At 37.5% G+C, this 25,194-nt stretch overlaps 1 protein-coding gene and 1 long non-coding RNA gene across 2 annotated transcripts in view; one reads left to right on the top strand and one right to left on the bottom strand.

The window, feature by feature from the left end:
• Window positions 1-19,793, bottom strand: part of LOC140161391 (uncharacterized) — a 38,685-nt gene extending 18,892 nt beyond the window's left edge. The window contains exons 1-3 of the mRNA XM_072184905.1: window positions 19,659-19,793; window positions 18,211-18,260; window positions 16,373-16,538 (exon numbers count right to left, since the gene is read on the bottom strand). Coding sequence (XP_072041006.1) covers window positions 16,373-16,538; window positions 18,211-18,260; window positions 19,659-19,683 — 241 coding nt within the window. The 5' untranslated portion in view covers window positions 19,684-19,793. The remainder of the gene's footprint in view (window positions 1-16,372; window positions 16,539-18,210; window positions 18,261-19,658) is intronic.
• On the top strand, window positions 1,751-4,441 carry LOC140160402 (uncharacterized). Its single transcript, XR_011859982.1, has 3 exons — window positions 1,751-1,780; window positions 2,722-2,791; window positions 3,769-4,441. It is a non-coding gene; the product is annotated as an uncharacterized lncRNA (long non-coding RNA).
• Window positions 19,794-25,194: the final 5,401 nt, after the last annotated feature.

The raw sequence follows: 25,194 nt of genomic DNA, 5'->3' as shown, positions 1-25,194 counted from the left end.
GGCTTGTGGAGCTGGAGATTGGGGTTATGGCAAAAAAGGAGGCAATAAAGGGTCAGTATTTTGTTTCTATATGTTTTTGTATGTATAAAATAGATATCGTAAGATAGATATGCTTGTTTGGCAACCTGAAAAGTATACTATAGATATGCTGAGATAGATAGCCTGTTGGTGAGCTAAAGTGTATAAAATAGATATGGTGAGGGGCTGGTCCTTTACCAGAGTGAGGATATGAGCTTCCTCCACCTCCCTAGCTCTAGGATAGATAGCCTGTTGGCGACCTAAAATGTATAAAATAGATATGGTGAGATAGATATGCTTGTTGGCAACCTAAAATGTATAACCTAGATATGGGGATATAGATAGCCTGTTGGCGACCTAAAATGTATAACATAGATATTGTGAGCATTTTACTTGAATTGCTGAGTATGAAGCCCACTCAATGTCGACTTCCTAAGCCTTTTCAGCTTGTGTAATGTGTAGATACATACTTGCTGTTCATCATGATGGTAAGAAATACTGTAAGTGAGTAGATCTATATATTGATCGGGAGGTCATGGTCTGGTATCTAGTTAGGCTAGGGTTAGAGATAGGGTTAGGGCCAGGGGATAGGGTTAGAGGTGGGGTTAGGGCTAGGGTGAGAGGTAGAGGATGGTTAGAACTAGGATTAGGCCAGGGTTAGGGTTAGGTTTAGAGGTACCAGCTTGAAATTTTGCATCTGTACATGGTCTCTACTCATGAGGAGCATTTAGTGCAAACATGATGAGCAGTATGGTTGGTGTCTTCATTTTGTGCCTGCTGGATGGTCTTTTGTTCGTCTTCAGAAAGCGAGTATAGTGCTTGGCAATTGGAGTACTGTGTTCCTGTATGTATAACATAGCTATTATGATGAAATATGCTTGTTGGCAGCCTAAAATGTATAAAATAGATATGGTGATATAGATAGATACCATAATTGTATTAACATTTCTCTAGTATGCTTTGTATTTCAGAACAACATGCTTTTGTTGCATTTTATTTACTTTACTGACACTTTTTTGTTTGTTTTTGTAAGTGATTTTATACTTTCAGATCATAATGGTTTCGCTAACCAACTGCCTACGTACCCGGCCTACGTAACATCCATGGCAAGTACCCAATAGTGATGAGCTGTACAGACGGAAAGGAGCTCGGCAACGCCTGCTGTACACAGAGTACCAGAAAAGGATTGGATGGACAGTTTTTATTATCCTGCCTGCAGGTTGGTATCATTAGTTATTGAATCATACTCTTCCCAGCTCAAATTTACGAGGTATTACTTTGCCTATAGCCGATGTTGGACATATGCTAAAGGAACATGCTACCTTATACTTTAGGTGAGAACAAAACCAAAATTATATCGAAGGTGACGAAAAAAAATTCTGGAAGCTAATGACCCTAAAATATCACCAAAAGCTTACAAATTTGGCAATTATTTTCAAAATTTTCAAAACCAATACATTTTGCCCCCAAAACGGCTGATTTTATATGATTTTAGCAAAAAAATGGTCTATTGCTTTCAAAATGGCTTGACAAAAGTAACATTATAATCATTTTGCATCATACCTTTTGCAATGTTCTATGTGCTGTGTCTCTTTGTTCTTGTTGTGATAAATACCCGGGATAAATATGTTTTTTTGTGTGCTTGGTGGTAAGTGAGATGCTATTTTAATGTAAGCTCTTTCATAGTTTCAATTGTTGTGTTTTGCAGATGCCTTGATTGATGTTGAGATGGTTTAAGATCTTCCAACTTCGATTGGTCTATGTAAGTACAGTTCATAGCAAATGTGATGTACAAAGAAACAACATACGTCTAGAGTACACAGCCGCGTTAATTGTGACTTATCATGCACTAGAGAATGCATATATTGAGTATATAGTTATTATGATGCTTTGATGATACTATTATCATGGTTATGAACATGATGAACGAGATGGACCTGTTTACTTTTAGAATACTGTAACGTGGCACCTGGGGCAAGAATACAGAGTGCAGCACCACTCAATTCTTAAGACAAGACAAATACCACTAATTTGGTTATAGTCAAGTTGAATTTCGTTCCTAAAATGTGCCCTGCTCCCACAAAACCAGACACAAGTCACTAAATTTGAGTTTTTTATGTCATCATTTAGTATAGGTCTTCAGCTTTCAGTTGATACCAAAATTATGTTTCTGGGACATGTTGTCCTCATTCTACGGTTTTTCAACGGGAAGGGGGAAGGGGGAAGCGACACAAAGGGCAAATACAAGAAAAATGGCTTTAAAGTGGTAAAATAACATGTTAAGGAAAAAATGCTAGATTTGGGTGCTTTGAACGTAAAACAATATTTTGTTTTCAATGGTAGGTTAAAGTAAACATTAAGGAATCTAAAAATAATAAAAACTGAAAAACGAAATCTGCAAGGTTTTTCACCCCTTTCCCAACTTTGACTCACCGTATCTCAAAATGGCTGAGTGCGACTTATGGTGGGTTTTGGTCAGAGCGGGACAAATGATATGCGAGCGAAAATGTTTACTTTCATCACTTGGAGGGGTGCAGAATCCATCTAGGGACACTGATTTGGCGCTCCCAATGGTGGCACCCAGGGCACGTACCCTCCGTCCATATAGCTACGCCACAATATGATCAATGATCATCCAATTGATAATTCATTATGCCATCATTAATCAAAAATAGCTAAAATACCCACTTTTCCTTCCTGTAGGTCATGTAGGCAAATGGTGAAGCAAGCATAGAGGATGTGGTGTTCACCGACCTCAATGAATGAAGACAAGGTAAGCATATAATGCAATTAAGGTAAACAATAAATGCTTCTCTTGATCGGAATATCTGTAGATCTTAACAGATTTTGAGCAGTGTACCTGATCGAAAGAAAAATGTACTCATCAATCATAATAATTCCAATCACCCATTTGATTTGTTGTCAAGTATTCGATCAATCAACTATAATCATTTCATTGATCATTAAAAAAATTGATCAATCATCATGCTCAATAATTATAATTATCAATTATATTATTAATCAATTATCAATAATTAGTTAATTAGTCAAGCAACTAACAATTTGATTAACTTGTTTATCTCCAATCAACAAATCAATTAATTTGTTCAATCAATCGATGAAACCGATAGTAAATCAATAAATCATGTATTTGAATCATATATTTATAAAAATGTTTAGGCCTACATTATTGTGCTAAACTTACTCACTGTTCCTTACCACAAGCTATTGATGAAGCAACCATCTGGAACAATTGTGTAAAATTTTTACCAGATTAAAAAATGTTAATTGTTAGTATCCTCACAGTGTTGGGCTACATCCAATTCCATTAAACTGCATGCTGCATACACTCATTATAAATGTAATGAACATTATTCCATTAAATTTGCTATTTTCTGGGCCATTAAAAAAAATGCTTCCAAATTCCAAGATAGTGTATTATCATGTATACTACCCACCCGGAAAAACAAATTGCATCTTGGCTTGAGCCAACCCTTGACACAAATCTGGACAAAATGAGGTGGGGTATTTGAAGTTGCCTGAAATTTGTGTCAATAATATTTTGTTTGCTTTATTTACCTACAAAGTCCTCTAACACTATTAATGAATCAAATATTAAAGAACAATAATTTAAAACATTCTTCAAAAATGGATTTTGTTACAGAAGTCTTATACATTTTTGATTATTGTGCAACTTTTGGGTTAATCACTAATGCATAGCTTGTTTAATTTCTGTCCTTTATGTTTCAGAAATTTGGTATCGTGATGCTACTTGGACATCTGATTCTATGATCTATCATAAAAAAACAAAGGATATACTACATCCAACATATGGCTTTACCCATTATCACAACAACACAAGTTTCCCCCCAAGAACAGTATCGTATGGGATCAATTCTGAAAATTCAACACGCATTGAAGCAGTTAGAAGAACAGTACCGACGCATCTGAAAGATTGAAAGCAACTCAACTGAATCAAATCTTTGTGCTAGGATTCGTTTCAGCATTGCAGAGTACATAGTACATAGAAGAAGAAAGATCCTGTTATTTTAACTTAGTTTTAAGTTTATAGTAACATTGGTAATTCTTATAGAAATCCCTGTGATGTTACCAGTATTGGCAGTATAGCTAACTTTGGGGCGTGTTTGCCCCCACAGGTGTCATTCACTCTATTCAGTAAAGCATAAAATTGCCAATTCATTTAGAAATCCTTGTGATGTCACCGGGATTGACATCACAAGGGGGGATTTCCAAACGGCCCGCCAAAAATTACTTGCCCCCCCCCCTCGGCCCGCCAAAAATTTGCTTGCCCCCTCGCAAACCTTAAATGGTCTAGATATATGTTCCGTAGTATTTTCCTAAGCCTTTTTAGAGCATTTAATTTAAAAGGCGCTCCCTAAAATGTGTGCCAAAAATGCTTGCCCCCCCCCCCTCTTGGCTTGCCAAAAATTGCTTCCGCCTGTCAGCTTGCTAATAATTTCTTGCCCCCCCCCCCCCCCCATTTTTACCCTCCCACCAGGGCTCATAATTATTGCACAGCCCCTGACAGAAGCATAAAATTGGCAATTCATTTATAAATCCTTGTGATGCCACCGGGCTTGGCTCTTATGCTACATCGGTGGGTCTCTCACATGCTTCTTACATAGGCAGCCCGCTCCATCCTTTGGATGGAGATGGGTTGTCTTTGCATGAATTTTTGGTTTGCCATGTATTATTGCTGTTGTGTATAATTTTGTTGGTGTGTGGGAGGCTCATGAATGTGTTTAAATCGATGAGTCTCTTACACACTCTACACAGGCATCTCCATCTTTGGATGGTGATGGTTGTGTATAGTTTAATTTGGTTTCAGTGTGCTTTTTGTTATATGAGAATAATAGTATCATTTGTATCATGTAAAACTGTATTTTTATCTTGCCAAAAATGTCTTTCCACCCACCCTCCCATCAGAGCTCATAATTATTGCACAGCTCCTGACAGTAAAGCATAAAATTGGTAATTCATTTAGAAATCCTTAGAATGCCACCGGGGTTGGCGGTATAGCTAACTTGGGGTGCATTTTCCCCCACAGGTGTCATTTGCTCTATTCAGGGGCTGTGCAATAATTATGAGCCCGGGGGGATTTCCAAAGGCCCCCCCCTCCTTTCAGCTTGCTAATAATTTCTTGCCCCCCCCCCATTTTTACCCTCCCACCAGGACTCATAATTATTGCACAGCCCCTGACAGAAGCATAAAATTGGCAATTCATTTAGAAATCCTTGTGATGCCACCGGTGTTGGCGCCTTGGCGGTATAGCTAACTTGGGGTGCAGAATTTGCCCCCCACAGGTGTCATTCACTCTATTCAGTAAAGCATAAAATTGGCAATTCATTTAAAAATCCTTGTGATGCCACCAGGGTTGCCGGTATAGTCAAGTTGGGGTGCGGAATTTTCCCGCACAGGTGTCATTCACACCAGTAAAGCATAAAATTGGCAATTCATTTACAAATCTTGTGATGCCACCGGGCTTGGCTCTTATGCTACATCGGTGGGTCTCTCACATGCTTCTTACATAGGCAGCCCCGCTCCATCCTTTGGATGGAGATGGGTTGTCTTAATTTTTGCTTGAATTTTTGGTTTGCCATGTATTATTGCTGTTGTGTATAATTTTGTTAGTGTGTGGGAGGCTCATGAATGTGTTTACATCGATGAGTCTTTTACACACTCTACACAGGCATCTCCATCTTTGGATGGAGATGATTGTGTATATAGTTTAATTTGGTTTCAGTATGCTTTTTGTTATATGAGAATAATAGTATCATTTGTATCATGTAAGACTGTATTTTTATCTTGCCAAAATTTCTTTCCACCCACCCTCCCATCAGAGCTCATAATTATTGCACAGCTTCTGAGAGTAAAGCATAAAATTGGTAATTCATTTAGAAATCCTTAGAATGCCACCGGGGTTGGCGGTATAGCTAACTTGGGGTGCATTTTCCCCCCACAGGTGCCATTTGCTCTATTCAGGGGCTGTGCAATAATTATGAGCCCGAGGGAATTTCCAAAGGCCCCCCCCCCTTTCAGCTAGCTAATAATTATTTGCCCCCATTTTTATCCTCCCACCAGGGCTCATAATTATTGCACAGCCCCTAACAGAAGCATAAAATTGGCAATTCATTTAGAAATCCTTGTGATGCCACCGGTTTTGGCGGTATAGCTAACTTGGGGTGCTGAATTTTCCCCCACAGGTGTCATTCACTCTATTCAGTAAAGCATAAAATTGGCAATTCATTTAGAAATTCTTGTGATATCACCGGGCTTGACTGTATAGCTAGCTTGGGGTGCAGAATTTGCCCCCACAGGTGTCATTCACTCTATTCAGTAAAACATAAAATTGGCAATTCATTTAAAAATCCTTGTGATGCCACCAGGGTTCAGCCGGTATAGCCAAGTTGGGGTGCGGAATTTTCCCCCACAGGTGTCATTCACACCATTCAGTAAAGCATAAAATTGGCAATTCATTTATAAATCCTTGTGATGCCAACGGGCTTGGCTCTTATGCTACATCGGTGGGTCTCTTACATGCTTCTTACAGAGGCAGCCCCGCTCCATCCTTTGGATGGAGATGGGTTGTCTTTGCATGAATTTTTTGTTTGCCATGTATTATTGCTGTTGTGTATAATTTTGTTGGTGTGTGGGAGGCTCATGAATGTGTCTACATCGATGAGTCTTTTACACACTCTACACAGGCATCTCCATCTTTGGATGGAGATGGTTGTGTATAGTTTAATTTTGTTTCAGTGTGCTTTTTGTTATGAGAATAATAGTATCATTTGTATCATGTAAAACTGTATTTTTATCTTGCCAAAATTTCTTTCCCCCACCCTCCCATCAGGGCTCATAATTATTGCACAGCTCTTATTGGGGTGCATTTTCCCCCACAGGTGTCATTCACTATATTCAGTAAAGCATAAAATTGGCAATTCATTTAGAAATCCTTGTGATGTCACCGGGGTTGGCGGTATAGCTAGCTTTGGGTGCATTTGCCCCCACAGGTGTCATTCACTCTATTCAGTAAAGCATAAAATTGGCAATTCATTTAAAAATCCTTGTGATGCCACCAGGGTTGCCGGTATAGTCAAGTTGGGGTGCGGAATTTTCCCGCACAGGTGTCATTCACACCAGTAAAGCATAAAATTGGCAATTCATTTACAAATCCTTGTGATGCCACCGGGCTTGGCTCTTATGCTACATCGGTGGGTCTCTCACATGCTTCTTACATAGGCAGCCCCGCTCCATCCTTTGGATGGAGATGGGTTGTCTTAATTTTTGCTTGAATTTTTGGTTTGCCATGTGTTATTGCTGTTGTGTATAATTTTGTTGGTGTGTGGGAGGCTCATGAATGTGTTTACATCGATGAGTCTTTTACACACTCTACACAGGCATCTCCATCTTTGGATGGAGATGGTTGTGTATAGTTTAATTTGGTTTCAGTATGCTTTTTGTTATATGAGAATAATAGTATCATTTGTATCATGTAAAACTGTGTTTTTATCTTGCCAAAAATTTCTTTCCACCCGCCCTCCCATCAGAGCTCATAATTTTTGCACAGCTTCTGACAGTAAAGCATAAAATTGGTAATTCATTTAGAAATCCTTAGAATGCCACCGGGGTTGGCGGTATAGCTAACTTGGGGTGCATTTGCCCCGACAGGTGCCATTTGCTCTATTCAGGGGCTGTGCAATAATTGTGTGCCTGGGGGAGTTTCCAAAGGCCCCCCCCTTTCAGCTTGCTAATAATTTCTTACCCCCCCCCCCCCCATTTTTACCCTCCCACCAGGGCTCATAATTATTGCACAGCCCCTGACAGAAGCATAAAATTGGCAATTCATTTAGAAATCCTTGTGATGCCACCGGTGTTGGCGGTATAGCTAACTTGGGGTGCTGAATTTTCCCCCACAGGTGTCATTCACTCTATTCAGTAAAGCATAAAATTGTCAATTCATTTAGAAATTCTTGTGATATCACCGGGCTTGGCGGTATAGCTAGCTTGGCGTGCAGAATTTGCCCCACAGGTGTCATTCACTCTATTCAGTAAAGCATAAAATTGGCAATTCATTTAAAAATCCTTGTGATGCCATTAGGGTTCAGCCGGTAAAGCCAAGTTGGGGTGCGGAATTTTCCCCCACAGGTGTCATTCACACCATTCAGTAAAGCATAAAATTGGCAATTCATTTATAAATCCTTGTGATGCCACCGGGCTTGGCTCTTATGCTACATCGGTGGGTCTCTTACATGCTTCTTACAGAGGCAGCCCCGCTCCATCCTTTGGATGGAGATGGGTTGTCTTTGCATGAATTTTTGGTTTGCCATGTATTATTGCTGTTGTGTATAATTTTGTTGGTGTGTGGGAGGCTCATGAATGTGTCTACATCGATGAGTCTTTTACACACTCTACACAGGCATCTCCATCTTTGGATGGAGATGGTTGTGTATAGTTTAATTTTGTTTCAGTGTGCTTTTTGTTATGAGAATAATAGTATCATTTGTATCATGTAAAACTGTATTTTTATCTTGCCAAAAATTTCTTTCCCCCCACCCTCCCATCAGGGCTCATAATTATTGCACAGCTCTTATTGGCTCTTATGCTACATCGGTGGGTCTCTCACATGCTTCTTACATAGGCAGCCCGCTCCATACTTTGGATGGAGATGGGTTGTCTTAATTTTTGCTTGAATTTTTGGTTTGCCATGTATTATTGCTGTTGTGTATAATTTTGTTGGTGTGTGAGAGGCTCATGGATGTGTTTACATCGATGAGTCTTTTACACTCTACACAGGCATCTCCATCTTTGGATGGAGATGGTTGTGTATAGATTAATTTGGTTTCAGTGTGCTTTTTGTTATATGAGAATAATAGTATCATTTGTATCATGTAAAACTGTATTTTTATCTTGCCAAAAATGTCTTTCCACCCACCCTCCCATCAGAGCTCATAATTATTGCACAGCTCCTGACAGTAAAGCATAAAATTGGTAATTTATTTAGAAATGATCCTTAGAATGCCACCGGAGTTGGCGGTATAGCTAACTTGGGGTGCATTTGCCCCCACAGGTGCCATTTGCTCTATTCAGGGCTGTGCAATAATTATGAGCCCGGGGGAATTTCCAAAGGCCCCTCCCGCTTTCAGCTTGCTAATAATTTCTTTCCCCCATTTTTACCCTCCCACCAGGGCTCATAATTATTGCACAGCCCCTAACAGAAGCATAAATTGGCAATTCATTTAGAAATCCTTGTGATGCCACCGGTTTTGGCGGTATAGCTAACTTGGGGTGCTGAATTTTCCCCACAGGTGTCATTCACTCTATTCAGTAAAGCATAAAATTGGCAATTCATTTAGAAATTCTTGTGATATCACCGGGCTTGACGGTATAGCTAGCTTGGGGTGCAGAATTTGCCCCCACAGGTGTCATTCACTCTATTCAGTAAAGCATAAAATTGGCAATTCATTTAAAAATCCTTGTGATGCCACCAGGGTTCAGCCGGTATAGCCAAGTTGGGGTGCGGAATTTTCCCCCACGTCATTCACACCATTCAGTAAAGCATAAAATTGGCAATTCATTTATAAATCCTTGTGATGCCACCGGGCTTGGCTCTTATGCTACATCGGTGGGTCTCTTACATGCTTCTTACAGAGGTAGCCCTGCTCCATCCTTTGGATGGAGATGGGTTGTCTTTGCATGAATTTTTTGTTTGCCATGTATTATTGCTGTTGTGTATAATTTTGTTGGTGTGTGGGAGGCTCATGAATGTGTCTACATCGATGAGTCTTTTACACACTCTACACAGGCATCTCCATCTTTGGATGGAGATGGTTGTGTATAGTTTAATTTTGTTTCAGTGTGCTTTTTGTTATGAGAATAATAGTATCATTTGTATCATGTAAAACTGTATTTTTATCTTGCCAAAAATTTCTTTCCCCCCACCCTCCCATCAGGGCTCATAATTATTGCACAGCTCTTATTGGGGTGCATTTTCCCCCACAGGTGTCATTCACTATATTCAGTAAAGCATAAAATTGGCAATTCATTTAGAAATCCTTGTGATGTCACCGGGGTTGGCGGTATAGCTAGCTTTGGGTGCATTTGCCCCCACAGGTGTCATTCACTCTATTCAGTAAAACATAAAATTGGCAATTCATTTAAAAATCCTTGTGATGCCACCAGGGTTGCCGGTATAGTCAAGTTGGGGTGCGGAATTTTCCCGCACAGGTGTCATTCACACCAGTAAAGCATAAAATTGGCAATTCATTTACAAATCCTTGTGATGCCACCGGGCTTGGCTCTTATGCTACATCGGTGGGTCTCTCACATGCTTCTTACATAGGCAGCCCCGCTCCATCCTTTGGATGGAGATGGGTTGTCTTAATTTTTGCTTGAATTTTTGGTTTGCCATGAGTTATTGCTGTTGTGTATAATTTTGTTGGTGTGTGGGAGGCTCATGAATGTGTTTACATCGATGAGTCTTTTACACACTCTACACAGGCATCTCCATCTTTGGATGGAGATGGTTGTGTATAGTTTAATTTGGTTTCAGTATGCTTTTTGTTATATGAGAATAATAGTATCATTTGTATCATGTAAAACTGTATTTTTATCTTGCCAAAAATTTCTTTCCACCCGCCCTCCCATCAGAGCTCATAATTTTTGCACAGCTTCTGACAGTAAAGCATAAAATTGGTAATTCATTTAGAAATCCTTAGAATGCCACCGGGGTTGGCGGTATAGCTAACTTGGGGTGCATTTTCCCCCACAGGTGCCATTTCCTCTATTCAGGGGCTGTGCAATAATTATGAGCCCGGGGGAATTTCCAAAGGCCCCCCCCTTTCAGCTTGCTAATAATTTCTTGCCCCCATTTTTACCCTCCCACCAGGGCTCATAATTATTGCACAGCCCCTGACAGAAGCATAAAATTGGCAATTCATTTAGAAATCCTTGTGATGCCACCGGTGTTGGCGGTATAGCTAACTTGGGGTGCTGAATTTTCCCCCACAGGTGTCATTCACTCTATTCAGTAAAGCATAAAATTGTCAATTCATTTAGAAATTCTTGTGATATCACCGGGCTTGGCGGTATAGCTAGCTTGGGGTGCAGAATTTGCCCCCACAGGTGTCATTCACTCTATTCAGTAAAGCATAAAATTGGCAATTCATTTAAAAATCCTTGTGATGCCACCAGGGTTCAGCCGGTAAAGCCAAGTTGGGGTGCGGAATTTTCCCCCACAGGTGTCATTCACACCATTCAGTAAAGCATAAAATTGGCAATTCATTTATAAATCCTTGTGATGCCACCGGGCTTGGCTCTTATGCTACATCGGTGGGTCTCTTACATGCTTCTTACAGAGGCAGCCCGCTCCATCCTTTGGATGGAGATGGGTTGTCTTTGCATTAATTTTTGGTGTGCCATGTATTATTGCTGTTGTGTATAATTTTGTTGGTGTGTGGGAGGCTCATGAATGTGTCTACATCGATGAGTCTTTTACACACTCTACACAGGCATCTCCATCTTTGGATGGAGATGGTTGTGTATAGTTTAATTTTGTTTCAGTGTGCCTTTTGTTATGAGAATAATAGTATCATTTGTATCATGTAAAACTGTATTTTTATCTTGCCAAAAATTTCTTTCCCCCCACCCTCCCATCAGGGCTCATAATTATTGCACAGCTCTTATTGGCTCTTATGCTACATCGGTGGGTCTCTCACATGCTTCTTACATAGGCAGCTCCATCCTTTGGATGGAGATGGTTTGTCTTTGCTTGAGTTTTTGTTTTGCCATGTATTATTGCTGTTGCGTATTTGGTGTGTTGGAGGCTCATGGATGTGTTTACATCGATGAGTCTCTTACACACTCTACACAGGCATCTCCATCTTTGGTTGGAGATGGTTGTGTATTGTTTAATTTGGTTTCAGTGTGCTTATCATGTAAAACTGTATTTTTATCTTGCCAAAAATTTCTTGCCCCCCTCCCCAATTTTACCCTCCCATCAGGGCTCATAATTATTGCACAGGCCCTGACAGTAAAGCATAAAATTGGCAATTAATTTAGAAATTAGTAATTACATAAGAAAGCAACATACAGTTTTCATGATTTGTTATCATGATTACAGGTGATTTTATGGCTGACTGATTCTCCTTGGGCATGGGGCATGGTCCAAAACCACATAAAGGTGTTTATTTTTGGCATATTTAAAAAAAAATTTGGCACATTTTCATGGTCTAGTAAATCCATTCTAATATCACGTTTTGTTCTGTGCTTTCCATCTTGCTTCCATTTTTGGCTGAGGTGTATTCGTCTAGATTTGTCTTGTTCCCCTCTTGTTCTGGGTTGGATTTTCTTTCTTTCCCCTTTTGGCTGTTTGTCTTGTTCTGGTTAGGATTCTTTTTTCCTTATAACAAACGTGATATTGGAGTGTATGCGCTCGGTCATGTAGATCAAAAGGGGATGTGCTTTTTGGAATTAGTCAAAAAGGGGTGATATTTGGGAGCTAAAAAACAACACCATTGTGGTACATGCATGCAACCTTGCGATGTACACAACTAAATCAAAATTCACATTCATGATTGACCTTGGAGCTTCATTGCCTTTCTCAAGTTGCTTGGTCGCCTACGGGGGTCGGATAGGAATTTCTGAGTATTTTGTCCTGATTTAGTGTTTTAAATGGTCTATGGTTTTACCTGTTTTCACCTATACCGGGGGGAGGGGGGCACTCGCATACCATTATGTGTTGTCATCCTCAAGCAGCCTATCAGATTCCCAACCCTAAACACTGACCTTCATTGAGTGAAAAAATGAACCCATATCACTGAACGGAGCAAAATAGGACCCCTTTTCACTGATCAACTCAAAATACACACCCTTTTCACTGATACAACAATGATAAGTAGGCTTAATACTCGGCTCCCGTATGGGCTTTAATATTTATTGCTGTGTATGTAAAATACCAGTTGGAAAACGTTTCCGACAAAACATGAAAATTACTACCTTTAACACCGTCTTAGTGGCTAAAAAGGCTGACTTTTTTGTAAAAAGCTTGAAATTGATACCCTTAACGTGGGCCGTTTTTCTGCTCGAGGATGACTTTTATGCGAGTGCCCCCCGACACCTAATATACTAAGGTCATTTCGGTTTGTTCCCGTTGGACCCCCTAAGACCACACTGTATGTATTTAGGGCTGAGTTGAGATTTTTATATTATTATTATTATTTTTTGATATAACATGTTGTAAATTACAAAGCATAATAAAGTTCTGTATTCGCAAATTCTTTTCTGATAATCAAAGGGAAACTTTGTTTCCAATCCAAATATTTTCTTTATATTAATTGAAGATTAAAATGATGTTAAGTTTATTATGTGAAAAGCCTTATTATTATTATGTCACAAGTTATAATTTGTATGATCTCCATTTAAAACAGAAACACTGCATGCATTTGAATTTTGTCGTTTGTTGGGGAAAAAAAGTAATTGGACATCCTCCAAGCTGAGATGAGATTACTTAGTAATAACTGATTAATGTTCAATTGTTTTGATAAGTTTGGCCAGTGGTGGCACCCTACAAATGCCCCTAAGAACTCTTTCCCCAGCTCCCAGTAAAGATGCAAAATTACAAGATTTTGCTCCCTGAAATTCACTTTGTGCCCCATGCTCGCAACCCCACAAGAAACTCCGGGTGTTAGCACTGGCTTTTGATGGTTATAATTTACTGTGTGGTTTATTGTAGGTATGTTATCATGATTTTAAGGTGATTTTATAGCTGACTGTTTCTCCTTGGGCATAGTCCAAAACCATAATATAAGATGTTTTTATATTTGGCATATTTAAAAAATTTTGGCACATTTCATGGTCGAGTAAATACATTTTGATTATCACATTCTGTTCTGTGCTTTTCTTTTTGCTTCCCTTTTTGTCTGATGCATTCTCATAGGTTTGTCTTGTTCTGGTTTAGGATTCTTTTTCCTCCCATTTTTGGCTGAGATGCATTCTCATAGGTTTGTCTTGTTCTGGTTTATAGGATTCTCTTTCCTTCCCTTTTTGTCTGAGGTGCATTCTCATAGGTTGGTTTTGTTCTGGTTAGAATTCTCATTTTCTTATAAATGTGATATCAGAGTGTATGTGCTTGACCATTTAGATTAAAAAAGGATGTTATTTTTGGAATTTATCAAAAGGGATGGGATTTTGGGGATTCAAAAATACATACATAAATAACAACATCAAAATTATGTGTCCAAGTATTGTGAGAAAAGCAGTTTGGTTACCCACAGACCTGCCAAACAATCTTTGCCCCCCTTGCACATGGCAAATTTTTTGAATCCCAATTTACAATTGTGCATATTTAAATGTACAATGCCCCATACATGTGTACCACAAATTGCTCCCCCCTTGGATTGCCAAAATATTCTCCCAATTTTACCCTCCCCCAGGGCTCATAATAATTATATTTCAGCACATTATTATTATTATTATTATTATTATTATTATTATTATTATTATTATTATTATTATTATTATTATTATTATTATTATTATTATTATTATTATTATTATTATTATTATTATTATTATTATCATCACTATTATTATCATTGTTATTATTATTATTATCATTATCACTATTATTATCATTGTTATTATTATTATTATCATTATTATTATTATCATTATTATTATTATTATTATTATTAAAGAGTCAGAGATAAATCATGTTGTATATCGCTTCTTTTGTCACATGTCTCATTGTCAAATACAGGGTGATCTGCACCCAAAGTTGTATACTGAGGTAGACTATTTGATGTGAAAGTTTTATGAATGCAACACATTTAATTTGAAAAACAAGACATTTGAAAGACACCCAAAAAAAGTTGCACACAGATATTACTTTCTTCGCGAATTATCCAATGTAAAAGGAAAACTCACTAGGCTTTTATGATACATGAAAGGTTTTTTGGTGGACCGCATAGCGGGAACACCCTACAGAAGTGTATGTTACTTGCTTACTAACTTGTTGATTGATATCCTTGTTCACTCTTTCCAGAGTGAAATTGTATCACTTTTATATACATGACTTTTAATTTGCTGCTGTAAAAAAATTGTGTTTTTATGTGTGTCAACTTCAAGTGCAATTATAATTTTGATTGTTGAAGGCTATGTCATAAATATTTTGATGTGTTTTTAGATTGTAATAATATTGATCTGAATGACCCTTCAACAGGGCCGTTCCTAGGGATTTTGCCGCCCTAGGCAAAGCCTCTCCCTACCTCCCCACCAAAGCATACCAACAAAGTGTTAAGGGCAATTTTAGAAAAAAACACTAAAATGTAAGAAATGGCCGCGAAGCAGGGGGGGTGTATGAGGGGGAACGTGCCCCCTCATAAGTTAGATACTTTTGGAAAATGAAGACCCAATTGAAGCCATTTGGTGGACCATTTTGTCACTATTATTGTGTAAAATTTTAGTTGAAAACCCCTAAAATGTGCGAAAAGACGGTCCAATTGAAGCCATTCGTGGACAAGTTTGGACTTTTATTGTATAAATTACAGGTATTGCTTTACATGTAAACATAAAGTTGCGCCAATTGACAGGCCAATTGAAGCGACTTTTTTTTCACTGAATTATTGGTTTTAAATCTTTCTTGGGTCATCGTTGAACAAACATCAGTCTTAATCAGCTTTACACTGCAAAAACAAGTGTTTATATTTAAACACCATATTGTGTTTATTAGAGCAACACTTAATAAACACATAATTCATGTTAATGGTCTAACACTAATGTTAATGGTTCTAACACTAATGTTCATAAATTAACACTTGGTGTTATATTACAAACACTAATGTTTGTAATATAACACCAAGTGTTAATTTATGAACATTAGTGTTAGACCATTAACATGAATTATGTGTTTATTAAGTGTTGCTCTAATAAACACAATATGGTGTTTAAATATAAACACTTGTTTTTGCAGTGTAGCTTAGAAAAGCTATGTTCACCACTGGCACCAAATACAGCTAAATACGAGAAGGGCCAGAAAATGCCCCGTTTCTTTTCTTTTTCTCAGTCACCCATTTTCCTATTCCGCCCTGTTTTCTGTTTCTTTGTTCACTCCTTTATATTTTTCCTCCCATTTTTTCTTTTTTTTCCCCCTCATTTTTTCTTCCTTTTTCTTTCTCCATTCCCGTTTTTTCTTTTGCCCCTTTTTTTTTATTTGCGCCCCTCTGCGTTTGCCGCCATAGGCGACCGCCTTACCTGGCCTAATGGTCGGAACGGCCCTGCCCTTCAAAGCAAATTACAATCTATGTAAATCGTATATCATACGGGATATCATACTTACTAAGATGTCCATTTCTGGCGGCCGAGTGAAGTGGAATGCATCCCGTTATATCATGTGTGTTGAGATCTCCACCCTTCTCTACTAGCAACTGCAGGCAATCAAGATGACCGTTAGCCGCAGCTTTGTGCATCACTGTCGTACCAGATCGATCCTTCTGACATAAGTCCTATTGACAAACAGACAAGCGGGTCACGACAAAATATATATGAGTTGCGAGCTGGCACAGAATCCTGACGATATTTTAAATTCGTATAAAGTAATGAACTTTCAGAAATGTGAGAAGAGCCTTAACAGAGTAGTGTTAATTATTGCATACATACTTATCCTCAACACCCATATCCCACACCCCACACACCGACACACACATAAACCACACCAATTAAACAATAATGTAACTTACTGGTTGCATCTATGTTATTCAATTAACACAATGCTACTTGTAATGAAGGCTTTCCATAATCAGGATTTCCTTGCAAAAATATCTATCACACGCATTACGTGTTACGCGTCCACCTCACACACATACACAATTGAATACAGTAATATTATCAGTGACCAGTAACACGCCTTTCAGTCGCACATAGGAGTAGGCCAATACGGTATATTGTAGGGAACGCAATGTTGCTAGTAATGAAGACTTTCCATAATCAGGATTTCCTTGCAAAAATATCTCATCACACGCATTACGCGTCCACCTCTCACACATACACAATTGAATACAGTAATATTATCAGTGAATGATAATACAATCGCAGTAACACACTTTTCACTCGCACATACGAGTATATAGCAACGCAATGTTGTAATGAAGACTTACCATAACCAGGATTTCCGTGCAAAAATATTATAACACGCATTACGCGCCCACCCCGCCATACGCATACACAATTGAATACTGTAATATTATCAGTGATAATACAATCACAATACACCTTTCACTCTAGGAGTATAGGGAACGCAATGTTGCTAGTAATGAAGACTTTCCATGATCAGGGTGTCCTTACAAAATGCAAAATCTTATTTAATTGTTATGAAAACCCATATCTTTATCTCTTTAATTCCGTCGAAAGACTAGACTATGCCATAGTCGATTTTTGATAAATAAAAATATGTTATTTGATCATTATGAACGCATTCAGTTGAACTCGAAATTATACTGATATAATTTTATTACATCAAAATACTGGTAAATACTGGTTATGAAAAAGTTTATATAATTATATTAGTGACAGTAAACAGCAAAGTATACGTATGCTTATTGAATGCAACATAATATAATGGCACAGTTCTGATTTTAGAATCTTCCAGATTAATAATCGCGAAGGCCCGAGTTAAAAATAAAGCCAACAAACAGAGGGGGTACGGTGATCAGACGTGAAAATATATCAATTGTGCACAAATTACTTTAGTAATTAAATCAGAGTTTTAAGAGTATGCACAATGGGCAAGTGGACTACGGAGAAGTCTATTGAAAGACATAATTTGGACATTATAAAACCAGAACATTACTGGCGGCTGGCATGACATCAATGCTATAAAATGTTTCTGTTTTTCAACAGGCATAATTTTGTATTGCCTTTAAAAACTACAAATTAATGGAAATTGTCGATTTTGGAAGCACATTCAAAAAAGAAATTCTCGTAAATGTTTGTGAAATTCCAATTAAAAAAATTGGCTGCTAAATCCAAAACGCAAACTGTAAAAATTTACATTTACATTTTTATCAGTGTGATAAGTTGTAAATATAATTTCCTTTCCTAAAAGGCCCTTGAATGAGTAAAAATAAGAATACCCGCGCTATGATCAGGTGGAATTTGACCTCGCATTGTTATACATACCTGGCCTTGCTCCAGTGCTAATGATAATGCAACAATGTCCCCACGGAAAGCTGTTGTCATGGAAACAGAGCAATAAAATGAAATCACAGAATGAATAGTCACATATATCTTGTCAATGATTGTCAATTCAATTAAATTTTATTCACCAAGTTCGCCGTCGCAAATAATAAAGGAGACAAGTAGAAAAAGTGATCCGCCAGGGAATCGAACCTAGAACCTTAGGTTAATAGGTTTTACAAGACCTGTGCCTTAACCACTCGGCCACGGGAGTTTCCTGATTAGGCTGGTTTAAATTCGAACTTGTCTCCTTTATTATTTGCGACGGCGAACCTGGTGAAAAATTATGTTTATTTATATAATTCTCGTAGACCATGCCACTGTTTTTCCATGTAAATTTTAATCATTAATCATCATAAAAAAAAACAATACAAACAATACAAACATGGTAAATATAGCAATACAACAATGAAATCAATCAATTTTATATTATGAGGAGTAAATAGGTAGGCTTACATTAAAAAGCAAAATCATTACAAAGGTTATATATGCCGATGCATTATTATTAGTAAAGTGATATAAACGGTGGCGGCGCGACGGGGCATGGGGTAAATCCCCCAGTCAGAACTCTTGTCCCCCTGTTTACCCCCCCCCCAGTAAAACCCCAAAATTACGAACATTTCCACTCTTTGAGGCAATTTTGGGCATTATTATGTTTTGATGGATCCAAGTGTGTGAAAATATTGGATCCAAAACATAATAATGATAAAATTGATGTTTTTACGCCCAATATTTATTGGTCTCGCTATGAGTTTTAAATATTGGACTCGACTACGTCTCGTCCAATATTTTAAAACTCATAGCTTGACCAATAAATATGGGCTCAACCGATCCAATTTTATATCAAAATTGGTTGATTTTGCGTGTACATCCGTAACATGGAAAACCTACATTATCATGCATGTGTAAGGCTCCACCGGTGTGTGCTGCCATTTAGTGTGGTAGATGGATATGGATTGAGTGTTTATTGGTCTGTATCGAAATCTTTTCAATAAATTTTTAGGACACTGACTATGGATGTTAAAACGCAGTTGCAAATATAGCTTGTCGTGTTTACTACAACCAAGATAACATAATTTGGTGTACATGTTCACGTTATTGAATTCATAGTCTGTGAGATGATAGTTTCTCCCGGGAGATTCTCGTTCAATCTAAAACGTGTAGTGAATCACATGCTATTATGTTCCTGGGATCATGCCAATAATTTTATACTATAGCAAACAGTATAATAATTATTTATACATGTATATCTGCAGTGATCATTTTATACAGGTGTCAATAAACATGTCACAAGGTGAGATAAGAATCCTCGTGCAAGATTAGTACGATAGCTACAATCCAAATATATATAGATAGATATCTGCACAAAATATCAGTAGTAATATACAAACCTGCTTCGTGCAGTCTTCCCATCATGTCATCGGCTCATACAATAATACAAAACGTGCGCTGTAATATCTCTTTAGCAGAAAATGTATTCCTTCAATATTGCATTAACGTAGACAATTGTATGTCTCAGCAATACTCCACACAGATTCGCAACTGACATAACCTGTAATCAGCTGTACTTGACGCTGCTATAGAAACGGTGATAATTATATCATTGGCAAATGGAGATTGTCAAATCTCTGCTTCTACATGCATACATCAGCGCTGCTATACTTGGCCTTAAAATAATTAACATAATGGTGACAGTAGCGCAGTATTAAGCTTGTGTCAGAAATATTTGGTTTAACAATTGTCTCCATTTATCAACATTTCTGAACACATGCGTTATAGATGATGGAACAGATATTTTTGTGTGTCTCCTGAAATTTAAATTAATTTGGATTTTCGTGTTTGGGTTTTTTTTTGTGTGTGTGCGAGGGGGGTGTTTGTTTTGATTTTTTTTGCGGGGGGTTAATACGTCTGTTTATTTTGAAAGGGCTATTTAAACTTCACATAGACAAGCTGCTTTTATCATTGAAAACACACTAAAAACGCTATTTGGAATTATCTTTGATTTAACCTTTAAATATCGGTATTTTAAGCCGTCACTTTGCGGTGATCTTACGGATAAATGTACAACATTCAGTTTTACATTCCGAAGATGTCGTACTTTTACTTGGTAGCCTGATAGGTGTAAAAAGTCGGTTCTATATAGATACCTCCAACCAATTCTATAACTAAAGCTTCTATTAAAAAAAAAAGTACCTAATGTACTTGGTTATACAAAGTAGGTAATGGTGCCTCCAACGGACAAGGTACAAAACACACCAAGGATCAAAGGATGATACAAGAGGATACCTAGAATTTATAAAAACAGAAAGATTCGAGCCAGGTATACCAACTTGGTGTGGGGAACAAAGACAAAGACCAGATAAAAACTAATGCAGTATGTAAACCAGAATGGTGTACATGCACTGTTACGTCTGCATTAGAAAAAATCCAAAACCACAGGGAAGGTAGACAAAGTTAACAAAAATACAACCGACGTTTCGAGCAGATAAACTGCTCTTCTTCAGGGACAGACAACAAAATATAAAAGCAAACAACGAAAACTACATACTGTAACTGTAGTTAAAAAACAATTTTGTAAAAATAAAATTCAAGTCAAAAACTGAAGGCAAGTTCAAATAGAACTCAGTAGCAAACAAAGCTCAGAGCAAAATAAGCACGTCTTACCTCTATGAAAGACGGTTTTTTGGCCCAAATTTGTTTCGTGCAACGTAACAAAAAAATTGTTTGGGCAAAAAATTTTTTTTATTAATTTTTAAAAACTAGATAAAAATATCTAGGCCCCTAGGGACCGTTTTTTTCATTTTTTTGAATTTTGACCAACTTCACCAAAAATATTTGAAATTTGGGCGAAAATCAGGCTTTTTTATGATTTTTTTGAAAATTTTGCATTTTTTGACCATTTTTGGTGCAAATTTCTCAAAGTTGGTCAAAATAAAAAAATAAAAAACGGTCCCTTTTTTTTGCCCAAACAATTTTTTTTTTGTTACGTTGCACGAAAAAATTTGGGCCCGTTTTTGGGATTTTCTCCAAAATGAGCATTTTGGCCCAAATTGGACCTCACAGATGAATTCAGCAAGTCATTTCCAGTCTAAAAATGTATACTTTTATATTCTTTAGACTAATAACTTAGCAGTTATGAAGCCCGAAAGTTTCCATAATTCCAGGGTTAAGACCAACCTTAAAGGAAATTTCCATTTTTTGGCAGCATCTCGAATTTATGCATAAATGAAGGAATGTTGTTTTTTAGTAAAAAAGAACAAACTTTCTTCTCCTTTAATCACCAATAACACACTAAAACCGCCATTTGGAATCGGTTCAGGGCATGGAATTACAATATCTTTTGGAAACATACAACTTTTACACTTATCCTACTTTTACATGGTAGATGTAAAAATCCGGTTCTAGATACATCGAACCAATCGGCCCTGCAAATTATGGACAACTTGTATACTGATTGTGTTTCTTTCCAGGATCTGTGGTGTACGAAATCTGTTTACAATCAATAGGCCTAAGAGAAATAAAATATATTGAAACGAAGAATGTCGGGGAAATGTCAGTGTGGAAAAATACCAACAACAAAAATGCATATCCGAACTTTAAACTTCACACGTGCATTTTATTCATTCATTATAGATAAGTGTGAGGTTTGTTTTGAACGAGTGACAATTTTTGATCAAGTAAACAAATAAAGAAATATTACCATCCGTTACTTGTGAAATCACAATGGCATGAATACATTTATTGAATAAAACGCTTCTTTAATTCCTTCATGGCACGATGTGTAATAATAATTGGTGAAATCGTTTTAATGAACAAATGGACATTCCGCTAATTGTCTCCCATTTTCTTGTTGTTGTTGTTTTTCCGTTTTTTAAATTATTATTCAATTAACATTATTACAGGTGCGTATGGGAAATCCCCAATAAAAGTATCACGGGACTACATAGGTCAGCCAAAGCAAATAAAGACAGGCATAGACCTTTGAAGTCAGACTCTGGAAAAATACTATGAGCATGTGATAAATGTCAATATTTTGATTTTGCATTGAGATTTTTAAGTATAACATTGTCATATCAGACTAGGATGTGTAACGTTGCTCATGAGTTCAACTGATGAGTCATATTCTCAAGCAGTTTGGGTCATAAAGGTGAGTCACTTTTACTTGAAATTAATTCGGATATCATGATAATTATAGTGTACTTTTTATTTCATGAGGGGGGTATGGGGGCTTCCAAAAAATGAACCTTTTTAGAATGAATAGTGCGATTAGTGCGCAGGTTGTGCAAAATTCACCCCGATCATGGGCCAAAATGGGCCTAATCAAAACAATTTGAAGCAGCCTGCAAGCCAACAAACTATTTTTATTAGTAGTCTGTACCTATATAGCCTATCTTTAAAAAAAATTGTGCAAGTGAAAAGCGCCCTATATGGCAATTAGATAATACCGTTGTGACATAATGCTTACATCAACGTCACGGGCGCAGTCTTAGCACTCAAATGCCGTTTGTTCTGTTCAATTTGCTTGTTCCAATTTCGAGATATGTTTAATTAACAACGAAAGGGTAAAATCACAATAATTGTGCCACTTTTATTAGGGAAGAGAGCTGTACATGTAAATCAATGATAGCTGATGTTGATGCGTCTACAGGCTGAGTCAAAAAGAAGTAAACTCATGTTTGAGGGGCTGTAACTCGAGATCTGTAAAGAATCTGCTAAAGATAAAAAATGCCACTGGAAAGAGCAAATTCTACACGTCTAAATAAAAAAAGAATTATTGCAATTGCTTACAGCAAATTCAAGTTATACTCATTTGAATACAACCGCCCATTTTTGCAGCTGCACACGGTTTCACTTCCCAAGTAGGGGCCTACCTTAATATATTGATTGGTAAGGCGCTATATTCAAATGCTAGTTATTGGTGTGGTTTCGATCAATAATTCCTACATGTTAAAGAGCTCTTTTGAATATGAATTTTACCTCGTTGCACTACATTAATAGGGATGACCATCATAATTTCATGTTGCCCCTTTTGCTACAAAAGATTGTTTTCTGGAAAGAACTCATCAACAGAAGTATTTTGGTGGTTAAATGGTCAAAATCGGTCAAAAACTTTTCGAATTATGAATTTTCAAAGTTTCCCATTCTGACCGGTCATTGAACGAAATAAATTGACAAAGTCTAAATATAGCAATGTGAGCAAAATTGGTATAAGCATATATTTACCTTTTATATTTCTTTATTTTAATATATATGCAAACATGAAACAAGCATATTGTGAAAGTATCAAAGGGTTTCTTATGAAATGGCACTTTACTAGTCAATAGCATGAAGTATTTCTTCAAACCGAGGCACTGAAATCATGCTTTTAGAAAACATTTGCCAAAAATCATCCATAATGGCCAAAGTGGCACAAAATCAAAAGTCCAGGTGAACTTTTTTTCCACAACAATATACACTACACATAAGAAAAATACTAATGTACTACAAGGGATTTTCAACATAGGAATCCAAACAATCAAGTACCAACATGCACAGCTTTGTCCTGATATCACTTCTGGGGTTTTAACAAAATGTTTAACCTCTATTGTGATTGGCAGCAGCATAAGGTATCTCTTTGATAACTGATAATGCCCAGCCATTCAGCAAGTGGCTAATAACTGACCTTGATAGGCTTGAATGAATACTGTCATGTGCTACAAAACCATCACACTCCAGGGCCTGGTCACTCTATATGCTACAGGGAGCACAGTACTTTAACAATGGAGTGAAAGACTCATTATTGATTAGGCGCGTATTTTAAAAGTACAGCTCCTGTGCGTGTAATGCAGCAAGTCAGTGCAGATGGTATAAATATAAGAAAATGTTTAGGGTTGAGATCAGGTGAATAATACAACAAATGAGCATGAAACTTCACGTTTATGTTCAGAAAGGTGTCTATTTAACATGATTCGAAAGGTGTTTGGAAATTCCAAAGGGAAGCTGGTGATTTAATTTTAACTCGAGATCTACTTGTCCGTTTTTTTCCTTTTTACAGAGGGTATGATAGAGGTAATAACAACAACTCTGCCAAATTACAGCTCAGTAGGTCAAGGTGTTCACCTGATCTTATTCATCTGAATATTTTGTGCCATTCTGAGCAGTGCTGCACTGGGCCACTGGCAATTAAGCGCACTGTATGTGGCGATGTACCAATTTTGACTCACACTTACAGAAAAACCAAATAAGTTATGATGCTGTAATTTGCAGGATAGTTACAAAACATAATTGGCATTAACATCTCCAATGTTTACAGAAAAATTATGAAAAATAAAAGAATGAGCTCAATTTAGAAATGTCTGTGCAAGCAGTGCACAGTTGAGCTCCCTGCATGTCTATGGGAGTGTTCTAATCAAGTTGATGGTTCATTGGTCATCCCTAATTATAATAAAACGGGCCAAATGACAACACTGCACCACAATTTACCGCACGGGAGCGCACGTTTCTGTCGACGAAGTATCATGAAGCTAAGAGTCCCACTGAAGTTCAGCGTCTTTTTTCGTCTCCAATTTCCTACAGCTAACCGGGTTTCATGTAAGGGAGCAGTATATAAGAATGTGAACAAGCTCAATGTGCATGGGACACTAAGGAACAGACAGCCGGAAGCTTCAGGCAGACCACGAACTGCTAGATCACAAGTGAACATAGCTAGAGTTAGACATGCGTTACAGCAAGACCAAAGATCAGCTCAATCCTTTACCTAACATTCCCCAATCAAGCTTCTGCCAGATCGTTCGTAAAGACTTGAATTGGTATCCATACAAACTATAGTACCGTCATGGACTTTGTTGAATATTAATTAAAAGCAAAAGTTGTCTTTACAACAATAAATCCTGTTAGCACTTTGCTGATTCGTCGAAATTGAAATGGATGAAAATCAATCGGCCGTGT

The sequence above is a fragment of the Amphiura filiformis genome, chromosome 9 (genome assembly GCF_039555335.1).
Source record: "Amphiura filiformis chromosome 9, Afil_fr2py, whole genome shotgun sequence".
Classification (NCBI taxonomy): domain Eukaryota; kingdom Metazoa; phylum Echinodermata; class Ophiuroidea; order Amphilepidida; family Amphiuridae; genus Amphiura; species Amphiura filiformis.
This window is presented reverse-complemented; position numbering and strand designations above follow the sequence as displayed.